The sequence below is a fragment of the Lissotriton helveticus genome, chromosome 2_2 (genome assembly GCF_964261635.1).
Source record: "Lissotriton helveticus chromosome 2_2, aLisHel1.1, whole genome shotgun sequence".
NCBI lineage: Eukaryota > Metazoa > Chordata > Amphibia > Caudata > Salamandridae > Lissotriton > Lissotriton helveticus.
Window position 1 is genome coordinate 382,995,599 of NC_136060.1, and position 18,562 is coordinate 383,014,160.

At 47.7% G+C, this 18,562-nt stretch overlaps 1 protein-coding gene across 1 annotated transcript in view; it reads left to right on the forward strand.

The window, feature by feature from the left end:
- POLN (DNA polymerase nu) overlaps window positions 1-18,562 on the forward strand; it is a 2,689,548-nt gene that overhangs the window by 1,550,192 nt on the left and 1,120,794 nt on the right. The window contains exon 17 of the mRNA XM_078678603.1: window positions 2,127-2,309. Coding sequence (XP_078534729.1) covers window positions 2,127-2,309 — 183 coding nt within the window. The remainder of the gene's footprint in view (window positions 1-2,126; window positions 2,310-18,562) is intronic.

The window sequence follows — 18,562 nt, forward strand, 5'->3', positions numbered from 1 at the left end:
TAAATGTAAATGTACATGAATTTATATAGCGCAAATCACCAAGCGGTTTCTAAGCACTTGCTTAGGGAACCCGTCCTGGTATTCCCCTGTGAGATAACCCCGGCAGGGTATCCGCAAGGTGAAAGCCAGGCATCCCGCCGCAAGGGGCCGTTGTGGAGATTAAGCAAGCTATTGCCCAGAGTCGCAGAGTGTGAACCCGTGAATCGAGTAGGCACCGGAGCGAGAATTGTCGAGTCCATGGACATTTTAGGACTCAAGACCCCGCCGAGCCGGGAATTGAACCCTGGTCCCGGGCTGACGTCTGCTTCCAGGTCTGCCTCCTCTAAGCAGTGAGCCACACTTCTCCACCTGTGCATGCTGCACAACATGGCAGTTGAGAAGGCCGTGCCACTCATCCTGGATTCTGAGGAGCTTGAACATCCACCTGTTGAGGACGAAGGGCTTGGCCACGATGAAAGTGATGATGAGGAGGAGGATGATATCCGGAGTCAGCTCATACGCAACTTCTTCTCTTAATGGTGAGTCACTGGGAATTAGTGTTTAAGCTTGTGGCATAGAGTGGCATGTGTTGCATACTGTGTGTCAAGCTGACTGTATGCGAAGTCACTTTGATGTTTGATGTGATGTGTCACACAAGCGATGAGGTAATGCCACACACATATGTGCAATGAATGATCTTGGAATGTAGATGTGTACTACATTGTTAGTGTTTTTTACATGACCATGTCTGTAGGGAAATATTTTGGACCTGACCCCTTGTGTGCCTGTCATTCCCAGGTTCGCTGCCTGTTGTCTGTTCATGTCATCTTTGTCCTCCTGCTATTCCTCATTTTGATTGCAACGTGTGCCGATTAAGCGTTCCATGCACGGACATGTGGAAATGTCATTTTGGATAAGAAATACAAACAGGCTGTTTTGGGTTGGTATGGTTTGGGAATGTGTGGGAACTGTTTTTGTGCATGTTGTACAACCATACATACATGTCTCATGACCATGGATCAAATTGCATGTAGCACAACCCCCAAGACAGGTCAGTCACCCTTCTTGACTGTCATCTGTTGTGGATTTTTGTCTCTCGTGAATGCATCAATGTGTGTAAACCTTGACCCTGATACATTTCAGAAAAAAATGGTTGACATTGTGTGGGACATCACAACCACAGGCTCTGTGTGGAATTGCAGCCTCACTATGTGCAGCAGGATGTGTCAGGCTCATCCCCTTAATCTTGTGGGCCAGCACAGTTTGATTTCAAAACCACCATGTTGTGAAGGTGTGGGCCAGTGTATGTCCCACATGTTCAGTCAACTGTCCTGTGAGTCTGTTAGCATGGATGCATCGCCCCTTGTGTCAGTATGTCATGTCACTGTCACGTCGCTACATCAGTGCGGGTGGAGAACACTGCTTTGCAATCCTTCTCTGTAGGTTGAGCTTAACTTTCTATTCCCATGATGCCAGGAATGTTGCGCTGATGACATCCCAACTTTGTGCTGTGGCAAATGTAAACACTTACGTGACACCAGTCGGGTGACGTTCTCTTGTGCGGTGCGGCATATCCTGGTCACGGTAGGGGTAGTTTAGTGGATTTGTTCCTCATTACCCCCAGTTTAGTTTGCTCCCACCTATTTTTCATGTTTGGCATTGGCAGGCACAGTTTGAATAGGCAATGACTGTCTCTTGCGGGGCTTCCTTGTGTTTAGATATTTCCATTCCTCCTTGGATGAGCTTGTTACGGCTCTTGCGGGTGATGTGTAATTTACCTTCATGACCCTCACGGATTCCCAGGGCTAACTACGGTTTGTTGGCTTTGTATGAGTTATTTAATTTAATGTAATTTGGAAACGCATTCATACACTTTGACTTAGTTGATGACCGCATGGATCTAATTGCATTGAAGCAGCCTGGTGTGCGTTACACACCCTTCAGTTGGGTGACAAACTCTGCTACCTTTTATGTGCCCGTGTTCAATCCTCAGATATAGTATCATTTCAGAATATGTGATCCCAAATAGGATACAGTGGCTGTGGTTAAACTTCACAGGTGTAACTGTTACAGTGTAGGTAATGAGGTAATTGGTGATTAATTGACAAGAAGTGTTGAATCCTTATGCATGTTTATCTTTGTTTCAGGTCTCCCTCCCTGCTGTTCCCATACTCTCCTTCCCTAGCCTGCTCACCCTTTGGAGTCTGTCATTTATACTCAGACCAAGGTGCTATCTGGAGATGGACCCCTTTCATCATCGTACTAATCTGAAGATCAAAGGTACGACAGTCCATGGCAGTCGTATGGGGATAGTTTCACCAGCATTACAGGTAACATCATTGCATGACTGTTATTTTCTTCAGAGCAATGCCACTGGCCATGAACATTGGCTAAAGCAGCATGGCCTCAAAACAAACGTGATACATTTGTGTAGTAAATGTGTTCCCAACAGTACATTGTGCCTCATTACTGTCACCGCAGATCTCTTGCCAGTCTGCATGCGTCATCTATGGCATATTTTACAATGATTGTGCATATGTTGTTATGTGTACTGTGGCAACATGCATTCTGTTTGTAATGGCTAATGGTCCATATTGTGCATGATGTACATGGTTGTGTATGTATTATTTTAGCTTGATAACCACAACGGGCAGGGAACACCTGCTGACACTGTATGTCCTGTGTTCCGCTTGGCCATTTGGTGCCAGATCCTGTGCCCGTCATATTTGCTGATTGTCTACCCATTTTCGTGCAGTGACCCATGAGTAACCAGACACACCTTAATATCCATACACATGTTACATGATGCCTTGCATAAATCCATCTTTTTGTGTGCTTGTTTTGCATGGTGTCTCACCCCTTCTGCCGTAATGTGTTCACTCCTTCGTGCTGCTGCCTCCCCAGCGAGACCACAACACAGAGTGCCCTGATTCTGCAACACACACGCCTCCAAGATGCTCCTCCATCCATCCATCCATCCATTCTTAAGGCAGGCCGCATGTTGTCAGTGCCACTGTTGCACCACCTCCATGCCAAAGGCAGGACCCTCACCGCCTGCAACGTGCACAGTGCAAGACCCTCTGGTCATTCCATGACGCAGGTAACACAACAGAGTCATGCTCCTGCCACCCTCCACACAGTGAACACCAATCAACCACCTGGTATCAGGCAACCCTTAAGCTCAAACATGATAGCTTTGCAGGCTGTGTGTGCAACTCATACTGCCAACACCGCGCTGCTCCACATAACAGTGCATGTCCGTACAACCAGGTAATGTGCCTCGTACTGCACACACGCTACTTCCACCAGTACCCCATTGGACTCTGTTACCTCATCAACACAACAGCAACACACATCGCCTTCATTACAGTAACCTGGTTGTAGGCAACATCAGCAAGCTACTTCTACATTGCCATCACAGACGGATACTAGATCCCCCGCAGGGACCAACACCAACAATCCAGGAGTATGATTAGCAATACTTCATGAGGCACACCCTCAGAGTCACATACAACACCAAGGACACACTCAGCATTGTCAAACATATGCACTTCAGGTTTCACAACAACACCCTGACCAGTCTCAGTGTAACTATCATCTACAGATCTCCAAGCCTACACACACAATTCTGCTAAGCCATCTACAATTCTATTAATATGCAATTATTGGGCACACATTTAGCACAATATCGTGTTCCAGCGCTGTAGTGCACCAAAATGGAGGCAGAATATGGAGGAGCAAATAATGAAGCAGGCGAAATGACCAGGTTTCAAGGGCTTGCCAAGACTCACATTCTAACAGAATTATACGCAGCGTAAGAGGTGGCTTAGTCCAACATTGGCTGGTTCCTCCCTGTAAGCTTTCAGCTCCTGATCTTTGTTTGTCAAACCAAGGACCAATGAGCAAGTGATTGTAATTGGAACGTAGAGATCGTGAATTACAATAGGGACAGAGGCTCCTCCTTAGGTAGACCGGCCCACAGCCTTATCGTGCCCTGATGGCGCGTGTCAGCGCATAAAAATCTTGTTGTGTAGCCATGGTCAGCCAATGGACTAGTCGAAGAAATGGCTAGATATGTTGTCAAACTGAGACTCCACATGTCAGGCGGTCAGATGCATTTTTGAGCGTCTGCAGTATACGTAGCAAGCCTAATGTGAGACACACGGATGGGCATTTTGCGTAGTCAAAATGGGAGGTGATAAGTGCGTGAACCACCGTTTTCTGGGGTACATTGTGCAGATAGCTATTAGATCTGTAGATGATTTAAATGTTGCCTACAGAAGCGGCACCCGCCTCTTCTACCTGTGTGGGAAGGGATAGCTGATTGTCCCATCTGACTCACAGATCCCTGACCAAGTCCTTGTGTACCGGAGCAATGGCCAGTTACTCTGGCCACCAATGTTGAAAAGAGAGGGCAGAAGGTTTGTTTAGGAGTATAGGACCTAGGTGTTATCTGGATTAATTTTTAACAAAATGTGGTACATCCAGGCCGCAATTTTAATACAATTTTTTAGAGGGTCAAAATTTGCTGCTCGGACAGATTTTTAGGTGATTAGAAGCTGAAGTTCATCAGCATATGATATTATTTTTTCTGCAGACATGGTAATCGATTCAGCCAGCGGGGTTAAGTAAATATTACAAATCAGCGGGCTCAGAACAGAGCCACTTCAGTGGTTTTACTGGGGAGAAGAATGATTAGGTGCGGATCTGCTGTGTGTGGTTAGATAGTTAAGACAATATCCAGTTCAGCACTGAAGCGCCCACACCTATGGTCTTCATGCGGTTCAGAAGTATGGGATGGTCGACGGTGTAAAAAGATGTAGACATGTCTAACAGCACCAATGCTGCCTTGGAATCTCCGTCGACCTCCCAGCGTATTGAGTCTGCCATTTCTATGCGGGCCAACTGCCTACTATTGCCGGGATGGAAGCTGGATTGCGAGTCGTGAAGGAGGCTATTCTCTTCAACAAGGGGAATCAGTTGCTTGCAGGAAAATTTCACTGGATTCTTGTCCGGAACAGATAAATGGAGTTCGGTGTATGGTTGGAAGGAGATTCAGGATCTGCGTTGCCTTTACTTGAGATGGGCAGGAGGAACGTGTGTCTCCATGCATCCGGATTAAAGACCAATGTCAGCTAAAGGTTCCAAATGGTGTTTAAATGGTGTATGTGAATCGTAGCAAGGATGTTGTATTGCTTGGCGGGCAAGGTGGAGCAGTGTGGCTCACTGATTAGAGCGGCAGACCCTGATACAGAGGTCTGGCCCGGGACCAGGGTTCAATTCCCGTCGTGGCAGGGTCTTGAGCTCAAATGTCCATGGACCCGATAATTCTCGGCACGGTGCCAACTCTAATCATGGGGTCCCACGCTGCAACTCTGGGCAATAGCTTGCTTAGTCTCCACACCGGCCCTAATCGCTAAGGATGCCTGGCTTCACCAGCGGGGTGCCCAGGAGTTGGGCGCCTCACAGGAACAGGGCAGGACGGGTTCCTCAGCGGTTTGTTCAGCGCGGGGACACACTGGTAAGTGTAACCATGCGCTTTATAAGCTTCAGAATTACAATTACAATTATTAAGGGGTCAGTAGGGGAAGTGGATTAACACATGTGCTAAACGAGCAGAGAGGCTTCCACATAAATCGTGCCAAAATCTGAGACCACTGAGCTGGGACACTACTTTATTGATTGCTCCTCAGGGAGTACTACATCAGCACGCAGGCCCGCACCTACACAGAATACATGGGTCAGGGGTAGAGCAACTCCTGCATTGGTACATAAACGTTAGCATCCAGTTCTCCGAGTCAACACCATCTCTACCTCATGTTGCTAGTACCTCCACATGCTGTACATTATCATCAGATGGGTCCACTCCTAGTCAAGACAGACAGCCACCCAGGTCCACAACACCCGCCACGGCAACAAACTCTACACAGGAAGAAGAGCCAGACTCCAGGAGTACTTGTGCACATCCAGGGTACATGCGCACACCTCATCCTCAAAATCCCCTGCCACAGCTACATGACCGTCCACATGAGATAACTACAATAGTCCCACTGTTAACTGCAGGATCACCTTCATACTCCTCAGCCACACTCAGTAGGCACTCCACATTCACAGCACGAAATACAAATATGGACGTCTCCCATAAAAAAAAACCATTACACAAAGTCCGTCCAGCCGCCCTTGCCCTGGACAACATTCATCACATCCGCAGTATAAGTGCATGCGGGTGATAGATCTCCCACCTCAACAAACAGACCTGGTACTCCCTCCCTGGACACCTACACATTACCCATGACCTCTACACCTTAATGAGAGTCTTCCATAACTGTCAGAGCAGTATGGCAAGCCCCCCCCCGAGCATATAGTAACCATCACGGGTGACTATTGCTCTCCATGTATGTAGTTGATGATACATTGTGACCTATGTGTGTCCTCAAACAGACTCAGATCCCAGTGTATGGCTGGATTGAGTTTGTTCCACACTCTGGCATACTTTGACATATCCCCACACGTATGTTGTTGACTCTGTGAAAAATACTTCAACATCTATACGTATTGTGTTTGTAATATTTATTTATCCATCTTGTACGTGAAATATGAGTAGGTGGAAGGTGCTGTACAAAAAATGCTGTGAATCCGAAGTTCACAGGGGGAGATGTGATGCCTTGCAGTTTGAGTCAACAGAGTCCAGACCACAGTGCGTGCCATCATTGGTGACACTGAGACCAGCAAGTCCATGTGGAAGAGTCAGACAGTCAATAAGGTGATGCCGTTGCACACAAAGGCAAGATGCCAGACCAGGTGACATGGGAGATGTGCATGGCCCACTGCCTCTCAACGTCTTCTCCGTGGACGACCCACCTTCCTTGGGGGACCCTCATTTGCAGGCCTTGACGATGCCTAGGACGCTCCGTCGGACAATTCCACTTCCTCCTCCATCCCTGTGCCTGTTGGCAGTCTTTGCCTCGATGTTTCAGGCCTAGTGACACAGGGAGGGTGCTGCATGTTGTCAACAATCCGAGGGAGTGAATTGCTTATGCCCCTCTGCACCACCAAGAGCTTAGCCAGTCTTGCCTCCATCCGTCCTTGGTGTCGTCGTTGACTGGCATGTTGCTCGGCCTGCTGGTTTTTTAATTCGATGAGGGCCCCCACTTCCTGGTTGAACTCCCTGGTGTCCTGCTGGTATACCTCCACAATGTTTTTGAGTTCAGATATACCATGCCCTGCAGCTTGCTGGTCAGGTTCTCGCCTCCGCCTTGTACCACTACCACCACCCCTGCCCACACGAGCCTGGCCTGCTGTTGTGGGCACATCGGCTCGAAGGGACCCCTGAGGGTTGACAGTGGTGGGGTTGTCTGCCACCTCCTGGGTGCCCGGCGAACCTTGTCCCTCATTTTCAGACTGGCTCAGTTGTGGATTGTGGACAGGGCTCCGAGCTGTCTGCTGGGATGTGGCAGGAATGTGTGTGGTGGTTGGCGCAGATGTCCTGGATCCAGCTGATGCACGGGTTTGGGATCCAGAGGTGCCAGGTTGGTCGGGGTCATCCATGGAGTGGATAGAGGTGTCGCTGTTGGTGGGATCAGGATCCTGCGGAGCCTGGGACTGTGATCCCTCTCCCCCCTGGTTGGGGGTAGGTTCAGCACGTTGCCCTGTAGGTGTGAGTCAAACGATGTTAATAGCAAAAGAGGGGAGTCCCTGTGTTCCACAACCTTGGGAAAATCGTATCAGTACCACTCTTTTAGAAGCACACAGACCCTGTACATCACAAAAACACAGTGCAGAGAAATATAATCACTGAATAAAGCAAGTACCAAATTGCTAAAGGTTATAAATGATCGTACATTTTATTAAAAATATCATATATTACTTAGCACTGTTAGTGCTGACAATTTTCAAAAGATGATTCAGGAAGAACATGAATAGATAAAAACGACAGTGATAATGACACAAGAATTAATATAAAAACAACAATTATTAATATACACCAGTTAATACATGAGAAATAATGTTTAAAAACAGCAATAGTTGTTGCACACAAGTCGACGCAGCGTTTCGGTTTTATTTTTACGCCTTCATCAGCACAGTAACTCTTGTGGTTTTCAAGAAAAGAGGAAAGGACCAAGGTCCTCTTTTATCAATTCGAGGTATTCAATCTTGTTAGGCCCTTCGTTTATGCACTGGCATCAGTACAGTGTATAAGGAAATCTTTGTGTTTATATTGCACAATCCTTCTATCTGAGGGTCGAGGGAGCCACCGTTCTATTTTCTTCGAAGTCTCTTAGAGAGATGATTGTTCATTTTGGAGTAAAATCATGGATGCTCTTGACAACAGCTTTACAGATTGCAGTGTCCGTCACTGAACAGTCGTCCGTATTATTATAACTTTAAGTCCGTATTCAATCCGGATCTTGTGAATGTAGGTCGGCCTCCCTGCTCCTCTCAGACCCCTCGTTCGTCGGTAGACCTCCTTTCTACATTTTGACTCAAACGATGTTAATGCCATTCAAAGCAACATCCAATTTTCATATACATTGTCGTTGTGACTGTTCCACCTGCTTAGGATTTGTCTCAATGTTCAGTTGTGGATGGGTATTTAGTGGGGTCAGATAGAACTGTGCTCAGGAGTCATTGACATGTGAGGGTCTATTTACAATGAGTGGCACAGCCAGGCATATCAGCAAGGATTTGGCTGTCATTGAGCACCACAGCTATGCCAGCATGGATGCAACACATTTATACTGTGGATCACCATGGTGGGAAAACATGACAGCTGCGTCCCGCATGGGGAACATCCTTTACAACGCGGATGTTACCCTGCAGTACTGTTACGACGCGTCTTTTACAACGCAAGTCGTAACCACAACTTGCGCTGGAGGGCGCTCTAAGATAAGGAATAGTAGATTTACTATTCCAACACCTTCCCTACTGTACGTAGGCTGGTGTTGGAATAGTAAATTTAACTATTCCTAAGTCCGCACCCCTACAGCGCAAGTCGTGGTAACGACTTGCGTTGTAAAAGACGCGTTGGAACGGTACGCGTGGTAATACCACGCGTTGTACCGTCGTACATCCGTCCCGCATCTGTGCCATGGTAGTGGCACATTGCTGGAGTTTTGTCGCTGGCGCTACGCAGATACAACAATGCTCTGTGTGGCCCTATCTGCACAATGCTGTGTCAATCCTTACGTCTGCTTCAAGCATGCTCAGGGTTTTGAGGCAGCATGTGCATAAATGTGACTGAGTGAAATGTTTAAGTTTTCACTCAGCTACTTTTGGGAGGTGTTGCTGTGCTGTGAGGGGCATCCATCCCCCACCACAACACAACCAGTACACTGACTTCTGGCGCAGGGCTTTAGAACGTGGCACTTCTCCCAGATGCATCACCCTGTCAAAACCCAGCACCATGGCGCAAATGTTGTGCATCCGTTGCCTCACAAAGGTGAAGCTACAGCGTTGTGATAAAAGCGCAAGGGACTTGTGAATCCGCACCGTGCATTTTTTGCTTGGATGCTTCATCAGATCTGTATTTGTTTTGTTACATGACAATTGTGCCAGTGGGCCACTCCATTGCCTGTCCCAGGTGGCTATGTTTAGGTAAGGGGTGTGTGTGACAGGCCGTGCTGGGAGTTTGAGTCTGATTAGCTAATGGGCGTCACTCATGGTGTGGCTCTCCCCCCATGGAGCATGCTGCCATGACAGTGGTTGTGAGTTCCTGTGCAAGATTTCTGACCTTGTTGTCCTGGTGTTAGTGTTATCACTGGTCACAGGAGGGCCTTGTGCTGCCTACACCAGGGCACAGCGTCAGATATCTTATCAGTACATTCACACACCATGTACATTGAGCATGGTGCATGGGTGTGTACCTGGGCCATATGGGATGACTGCAATTGGGCATGTGCGTACACAGCATTGTTGATAGGGGTGTCCACATTTTTAGGTTCTTCACCATCCCCCTTGCACCCTCCTACCCTTCTCCTTGCACCCTTCTGGTCCTCCCACTTGCAACCTTCTGGCCCTACCCCTTGCACTCACCCCCATACTGTTGGCCACTGCTAGGAGTCATATCCACCCACCCCTCATATGTCTGGGCACTGCTGGGAGTCATATCCACACACCCCTCATATGTCTGGGCACTGCTGGGAGTCCTGTGCACCCACCCCTCTTATGTCTGGGCACTGCTGGTAGTCCTGTGCACCCACCCCTCTTATGTCTGGGCCCTGCTGGGAGTCATATCCACCCACCCCTCAAATGTCTGGGCACTGCTGGGAGTCATATCCACCCACCCCTCATATGTCTGGGCACTGCTGGGAGTCATATCCACACACCCCTCATACGTCTGGGCACTGCTGGGAGTCCTCTGCACCAACCCCATATGTCTGGGCACTGCTGGGAGTCATATCTACCCACCCCTCATATGTCTGGGCACTGCTGGGAGTTATATCCACCCACCCCTCATATGTCTGGGCACTGCTGGGAGTCATATCCACCCACCCCTCATATGTCTGGGCACTGCTGGGAGTCATATTCACACACCCCTCATGTGTGGGCTCTGCTGGGAGTCATATCCACACACCCCTCATATGTGTGGGCACTGCTGGGAGTCCTCTGAACCCACCCCTCATATGTCTGGGCACTGCTCGGAGTCGTATCCACCCACTCCTCATATGTCTGGGCACTGCTGGGAGTCCCCCCATGTGACATGAGTTGTTTGTTTGGAGAAGTGTGGCTCAATGGTTAGAGCGGCAGACCCTGATGCAGAGGTCTAGCCCGGGACCAGGGTTCAATTCCCCACCTCGGCGGGTCTTGGACTCAATTCCCCGGACCTGATAATTCTCGCCTCGGTGCCTAGTCTAATCATGGGTCCCACTCTGCAACTCTGGGCAATAGCTTGCTTAATCTCCACAACGGCCCCCACAACGCTAAGGATGCCTGGCCTCCACCTTGGGGGTGCCCAGGAGTGGACACCTCACAGGGAAAGCCAGGATGGGTTCCACAGCCGTATTCGTACAAGCGCCTTGAGACCCTTGCGGGTGAGTAGTGCGCTATACAAGTATCAATTTACATTTTTACTCACCAGGCTCCGCGACTCCTTGAATTCCATGTACTCCCACTGGTGGTAGCAGGGCCATGACCTTCTCCCAGGGCTGGTACTGTACTGGTCTGCGGGGACCACCACCTCCAGTGTACTGGCTCTGGGCGTAGTCCTCATCCATCTTCCGCTTCACCATCCTCCGCAGATCGTACCACCTGTTCTGGCAATCCCTCCTGGTGCGCCTGATGGGTGCAACAGTGTTAACCCTATTGACGATCCTCTCCCACAGCCGGGTTTTGTCAGCTATGCTGGTCTATCTGACCAATGTGCCAAACAGCTGTGGCTCAACTCTGATGACTTCATCTGCAAGGATCTCCATCTCCTGGTTTGTGAACTTTGGATTCTTTGGTGCAGACATGTTGTGCGGTGAATGTGATTGGGGGGGGTGACGGTGTGTATGGATGGGGGGTGTGGGTCAGAATGTGAAGGGGGTGTGTGGGTCTGAATATGATTGGGGGTATGTGTGAAGGTGGATGTGTGCAGTTGTTTTGTGTGTTGTCAGTCTCTGTAGGTAAATGGGTATGTTGCAAAGGATGCTGGTTGAGAAATCTTGCTGGGAGGTGGTCCAGCGTTGAATTTTCCTCGCTTGTACTCGCCAACTTGGTGAGCGCAAACAAGGTAAAAACTCCACGCTGAGTACGGAAATCTCCGCAAACAGAGCGTTGTTCACCACCCAGGCATACTTACCATATCAATCTTCTGGAACTATGAGCTGTTCATTTAGCTCTAAAGTCCTTCAGGCCATCCTTCAAGATGGAATCCCTCCTTGCTCAGATGGACAACACAACAATGATGCACTATCTGAACAACCAAGGAGGAACAAAGTCGAGAACCTTATCACTGGAAACCCAAACAATATGGCATTGGTTGCTGGCCAGGAATTTAAGGATCACTGTAACCTATCTGTCGGTTGTCCAGAATGCACAAGCGAACTGCTTAGGCAGGGTTGTTCAAGGAAAATTAAGAGTAGGTACTAAATTACTCAGTTTTCAAGATGGCTCTGCACTTTGTATTTTGTCCTTCGGGTAGATCTGTTCGCCACCACAGACAACAAAAAATGCCTTGAGGTTTTACCAACCAGGGACATTAGGGAATGCCCTATGGATCAACAGGTCGGGCAAATTTCTCTACTCTTTTCCGCTGATACCCCTGATTCCAGTACCGGGAATTCTACTCTATGGTAGCGACTTTATCATGGTACTAGGGATACTGCCACGTGAGAATGTCCTTAATCCCTTTCAAGAGTGCTACTTCCATTCAAGATGGCATCTCTATTTATCCTGTTGGAGCCTGGGTCCCAACGCCCTCCACCCCATTCACACCGCCAGATGTAACACATCTGGATACTGTAGGGCCTTCCATTGGTTGTTGGTCCAGAGTCACTCCCCATACATCTACGGCTTCCATTGGGTAGACACGCTGGATGAGGCATTACACATGCATCCTTTTTGGCCCTCCTCGAGGTGCTGTTCAGATATTCTCATTTTTTCATCTGCTCCTCACTTCAATCCTCAAAGCGCCCTGAAGAAGGTGTGACCATATCTTTTGGGTCGGCCACCGAAACACACGTCAGCGCACTATTTGAACAAGACTGGATGACATGTGTTTTGTAAAAATATGTACTTGGCAAAAAAACTTGAAAAAAACTTTCAAATATCAACAATAGTGCTTGTTGACACCAATGTAGTATTGGAGAGTTAATAGTATGTATTAATTTCAGTTTTTTTGTGTGTATTTGGTATATTTATGATTATTTGATAGTCCTTTGTATTTGGTCATTTTGGTTGTAGTTCTTGTCCTGTTCATGTGTGTGAGTGAGAGTGTGAATGTCAGAGCTCATGCTGAATGAAGCTGTGATAGTGTGGGGCAGAGTGTATGAAGTATCATCTGACCTGTAGGGTTTTGTGTTCCTCTACATGTATTCTTTCTATTTGTATGAATGTTATTGATTATTTATGACTAGCTGATGTACACTGCTATATATATTTTTTTGTACGATGGATACATATAATAAATGGATGATAGTCACCCGGATTATATGATAGTTGGTTCCCACTACTCTACATTTAAGCGTCTTTAATTGCACACTAGTGGGCGGAATAGGCGTAATCGTGTTGTGCAAATCTCAGCGAAACTGTAAAAAATCTCCGCTAACACGCAGAAATTCCGCGAACACGTGGAATTGCTTGTTCGCGATGCTTTTTTACTGTTCGCGATCACTGCTCGGGGAGAAATATCTTGCGAACACGCATTTTGAGAACGCGAACAAGCAAAGAATTTCTCAAAGTCGCGGAACGCAAAATTTTAGGCAATTTCGAGGTCTCCACAGAACACGAAATTACCCAAATTCCGCAAGCAGAACAGAATTTGCCACCCAGGCCTAGTGGTAGCCCCATTTGTATGTGCCAATTTTTCTCCTGTTCTTATGGTTGAGCCTCTCCGCCATATGAAACAAACAGTTTTCAGGCAGTTGGCTTGATTTTTTGATTTTGTATTTCCAGTAGCAATCATCACACTGTCTAACTCAAAGACCAGAATTATATCGATGGCTCCAGAGTGTCCCTCATAGTGGTGGTTCACAGATCTCCTACATATGTCGGAACATCCACACATGAGACTGCTGTGCAGATTGGACCATCTCATGAAGCTCCCAGGCCAGATAGTTCATGCCATGCCTCTGTAAGTTTGGCATCATAGCTCCTGAACCCCTCCAATATGGACATTTGAATTCGCAAGAATGCAAGGACATTCTAAAAGAGGCAAAATTACCCATCTACACAAACATCTTATTCTGTGAAATGGAAGACATTTTGTACCTAGTATTCGGACAAAAACATTAATCAAACCATGTGCAAAGAAGGCGCTTTACTACCATATTCACTTCATTTGGCTAAATCTGGCTTACAATTTTCTTCTAATAAAGTCAATTTGACAACTATTACTGCCTACCCAAAATGTCCTCCACAAACCTCTTTTTTCAAAGTCCCGCTTATTAAGGACTTCTTAAAAGGCATCAAGAAATGATTTCCCCCAAAACGCCATGCTTCTCCTCCCTGAGAGTTGAACGTTACACTTTCAGGTCTCCTGGCAGCTCCTTTCGAACCTATCCATAAAGCCTCATTACAACATATTTAGTTTGAAATGGCTTTTCTGGTCACCATCACATCAGCACGTAGGGTTAGTGAGGTTCAAGCTTTATGCTCCCATGAACCATACTTAATATTTCATAGCAATAAGGTAGTTATGAGAGCTCATCTGAAATTCTTACCTAAAGTTCTTTTGCATTTTCACAATCATCAAACCATTACCCTACCAACTTTCTTTCAGAATCCTTCAACTTCAGCAGAGAGATCTGTCCATCCTTTAGATATAAGACAGGTTTTAAATTGTGTCCAGACAAAACAAAAGATATTTGTCAACAGCGCAACCCAGAGGAGATAGGAATAAGAGTAAAGCCGATGGGTGTCAGAAACCAGAAGACCATTTAGCTTATCTGGATAGAGTGGGCGCGCCTCTGCGCAAGTCTCTTCAATGGATGGGCCCAATAGCAACCTACTCAACTACTGTAGCTGGGCAGAAAGAAAATAGATAACATAATCAGGAGCCACCTACCTTGATTAGGAGACACAGTTTAGCCTGAGCCACTCTACGTCAACTGGTGTGCCTATGAGTTTGCCTAAACTGCTCAATAGGGTGATGGATGCACTCATAAAGTATTATAAAAGGCAGGGTAAAAGCAACATCATTGAGAAGGCAATACGCTCCAAGGGGGCAAATGAAAGACATTTCCAAAACGCCACCTGGAATGCAAGGGCTGACACTATTCTCAAGTTGCCATCAAGCAGATCCTAGTCACTGTGATGTATCCTGATCGTAAGGTAGCGAAAGGTAGTCATCTCATATCTGACGGGTGCTCCGCCAAGGTCTTATAGTCATCCAAGAATGTTTGGGATGAAGGAAAAATGCTGGAATCTCAGAATGGTCTTCCCGGAGGTCTTTGAGATAAATGAGGAGATAAATATAGAAATTCAGCATACAAAGAAATGGTATGTGTGTTGTTAGCCAGGGTGATGCCCCATGCTGCACCCCCAGTTGCACAGCCAGTGGGATGCTCCACACTGCACCCCAAGCCCTCAGTCGCACCACGAGTGGTTCTGGGGATATGGCAAAGAACATAGGGGACAGCTGGCAACTTTGTCTGGTGCCCCTGCAAATCCCTAAGCAGGGAGAGATGAGAGTTCCTATGCGCACAGGAGCTGTAGGACACATATAATAATCTTATAAGATGAATGGTGTGTGGTCCAAACAAAAAACACATAGGACCTCAAAAAGGTAGTCCCAGCTTAGGGATTCAAAGGCCTTCTCGAGCTACGGCTGAGGGAAACTGATCAAGATCAAGCTCATGAGTCTTATAAAGGCTTCTCAGATTCAGAGGTATTCCTGTGAGGAACACATCCTTTTTTATCCAGGTGGATCAGTTGTGGAAGGACCAACAGTTCAGGAAGCCAGAATCTTTGCAAGAATTTTGTAGTCTAAATTAAGGATAGCTATTGGCCTGTATGAAGATAGAACGTCGGGCTGAGGGGAACCCTTGTTTGGGAGAGAGACTCAAAGAGTTTCTTTAAGTTACTATGGAAGGCAACCATCTTCTAATGCCTGCTCATACAAATTGGCTAGCTTGGAATCAAGGAAATCTGAATATGCATGATAAGAGTCTAACAGGAGTCTGTCCGTCCCAGGCATCTTCACAGCTGTGAGTTTGTGAATGGCCTCCTTGATTGTTTGTGGGTTTTTTTAGGATCATCTATGTCATTCCTAATGACTGAAGGAAGTTGAGGCAGAGGGAGGTCTGTAATTAATTTAGCTATCTTGGGCAAAGAGTCACAGAGACGTCATGCTAAAGGTGGTAGTAAAAGTAATGGAAGCTTTCGTGGTTACCCTCACTTTTTGCTGTTGTCAGTATGTTGTTTTGATCAGGACCCCAGTCACTGTGCTTCCTCCCTAAATTTGGCTTAGTAAGTACTACTGTACCTTCACAATTAGCTACTGGTGTACTCCGGTAAATTCAAAGTATATGGGAAGGTACCCAGTGGTCTCCCATTGGCTACAGCAGGTATTATGCCATCCACGGGAGACCACTCAAACTGTGACTACAGGCCTACCATTGGAGCCTGTGTGAGCTGGCTCCAGCACCACTTCTAATAGATATGTTTCTTATATCTGATGTCACTTCACTAAACCTACAAGTCATCCCTAAGACAGGCCTTTCAGTCCTGAAGGCAGGGTGCTTGGTTGTAAGTGTGAGGGTGCTCTGCATGATCAGGGCACCCCCTACAAGCCCTGGAGTTAATTGTTCAAGCTTTGTAAGTGTGGTCATCCATTTTGATACATATAGTGGCCATGCGTCAGAATGCGATGGCAAACTATATAGTGGCTGTGCAGAACCTGGGCATGTTGGGTATCACACATGTTGCAATCATACCCCAACATCATTACCAGTGTTGGCGGTATGATTCCATGCACTGGGAGGCTTCTCTGGAAACCCCCAGTACTCCCCATAGCAGCCTCCCAGGGTCTGCAAGCACGTTAGTGCTACGGCCGACCCCGGACACGATTCTGCCCTCCTGCTGCTGATCTGAGTTCAAGCACGGGAAGGTAGAACAATAGGTTTCCTGTGACCACCTCCCCGAAAGGACTTAGTGTATTGGGCTGGGGTGTGAGCACTTGCCAGTGCCACCAGACTGCTTTAAAGGGCACATTTGGTACTCTCCTTGCATACTCCAGTTGGAACCAGATCTGGGAGCCCTCGGCTCCCCCTCTGGAACAAAACTGGACAAAGGACATGGGAGTATCCTTCCCTCTGTCCAGCCCTTCCTCTGGGAGGAACCCCTGAGTCCTCCTAACCCATTTCTTAGGGTATAAAAGGCTTTACCTGTGGGTGGGTCCTCAGATTCGTCATTGGACAACACTCAAGACTGAAACCACATCACTCTTCAACCGTCTGGACACTTGGACTTCGCTGAACTTTGCGTGGAACCAAGACTGCATAAATGAAGACTACTGCTGCTCCTGGTCTCGCTGTCCTGCAAGTCTTCTTCATCATCTGTGCTTCTTCGGGATCTTCAGCAGACCTGTGGGCATCAAGGACAGCCGAAGGAATCTCCCTTGGCCTGAAGGCGTCACTTCCCTGGATCTGCAGGCACCGCAATAAAGCTGACTGGTCTGTTGCCCCTGACATCCCACGTACTTTGAAAGGCTCAGCAACACTGGTGATGGTTCTGCAACTCCCTCTAGGCCTGACCTGTCCTCTCAGCAAATTTGAGGCCAGTATCCCTCGTCGGAACCGCTGGGACTGAACCCCTGTGCACTGCATTGACTTGTTATTGCCAAGGCTTGTTGGCTCTGCACTCCAGATATCTTTGGGCTACAAGAAGCTCCAGCTTTCAGCTTGTCTTCATGTCAAGGTCAGCATCCTCACTGCATCCTCTGCACCATGGGCCTCGATCTTTTGGTGAGTTGCTTGAGGTCCTCTTGCGACTCCTGTGCCTTTGACCTGTGGGTCTTCTGCTTCAGTGGGCTCCCTTGCTTGCTTGGGGCATTCTCTGACTTTCCTGCACTTGGTGAGTCCTTTGGACCTTGCTGGTCCCAATGTTGCTCCTTTATCGTTTGACATGTCTGTTGCTGCTGAGGCTTTTTGGTGCTCCCGCCAGACACTGAACCCCTGGTTCTTGACTTCCGACGAGGGACAGCTCTTGAACGGCTCCTGGTCTTCCTCAGCATCACCTGGTCCTCACAGCTGCAGCGACAAGGTCACCGCCATCACTTCTGCATCTTCTGTTATTGGTGTGCATCGCCCTTCCCTGCCTCCGGGCCACCTCCATGTGGCATAGACTCTATCTCCTCTGCTTGCAGGTTATTCTCTTCAAGAATCCATCCTTGGATTTCACTGGACGCTTGCACAGTGTTCGTCAGAGGCATCTTTACTGCAGACCTCTATTGTGGTCTACTGTTATAGGTGTGCATTGCTCTTCTGTGCCTCCTAGTCACCTCTGTCTGGCATAGACTCTGTCCCTTCTGCTTGCAGGTTCTTCTCTTCAAGAATCCACCCTTGGATTTCACCAGACACTTGCACAGTCTTCATCAGCGGCATCTTGACTGAAATCCTCTATTGTGGTCTACAGCGGTTTCCGATGTCACTTGTATCCTGGTTCCTGGGGTATCAATGGGTGGGGTTACTCTCCAACCTTATGTCTTCCACTGGGTTTCTTGACGGTCCACTGGGAGGGGTCCTTCTACTTCAACACTGCAATCGCGCCTTTCTTGTTGACTTCTATTGAGAACGAGGCTGTGTTTTCACTCTGCACACAGCCTCCATGGGGTTCCTGGGTAATTACCTTGGGTGGTGCCTTGTGTCCACAGCTCTTCTAAGTCTCCTGGTCCAAGTCCTGACTTTGGTCGCAGTTCGGATTCCACTTTCGTAGAATATGGTTT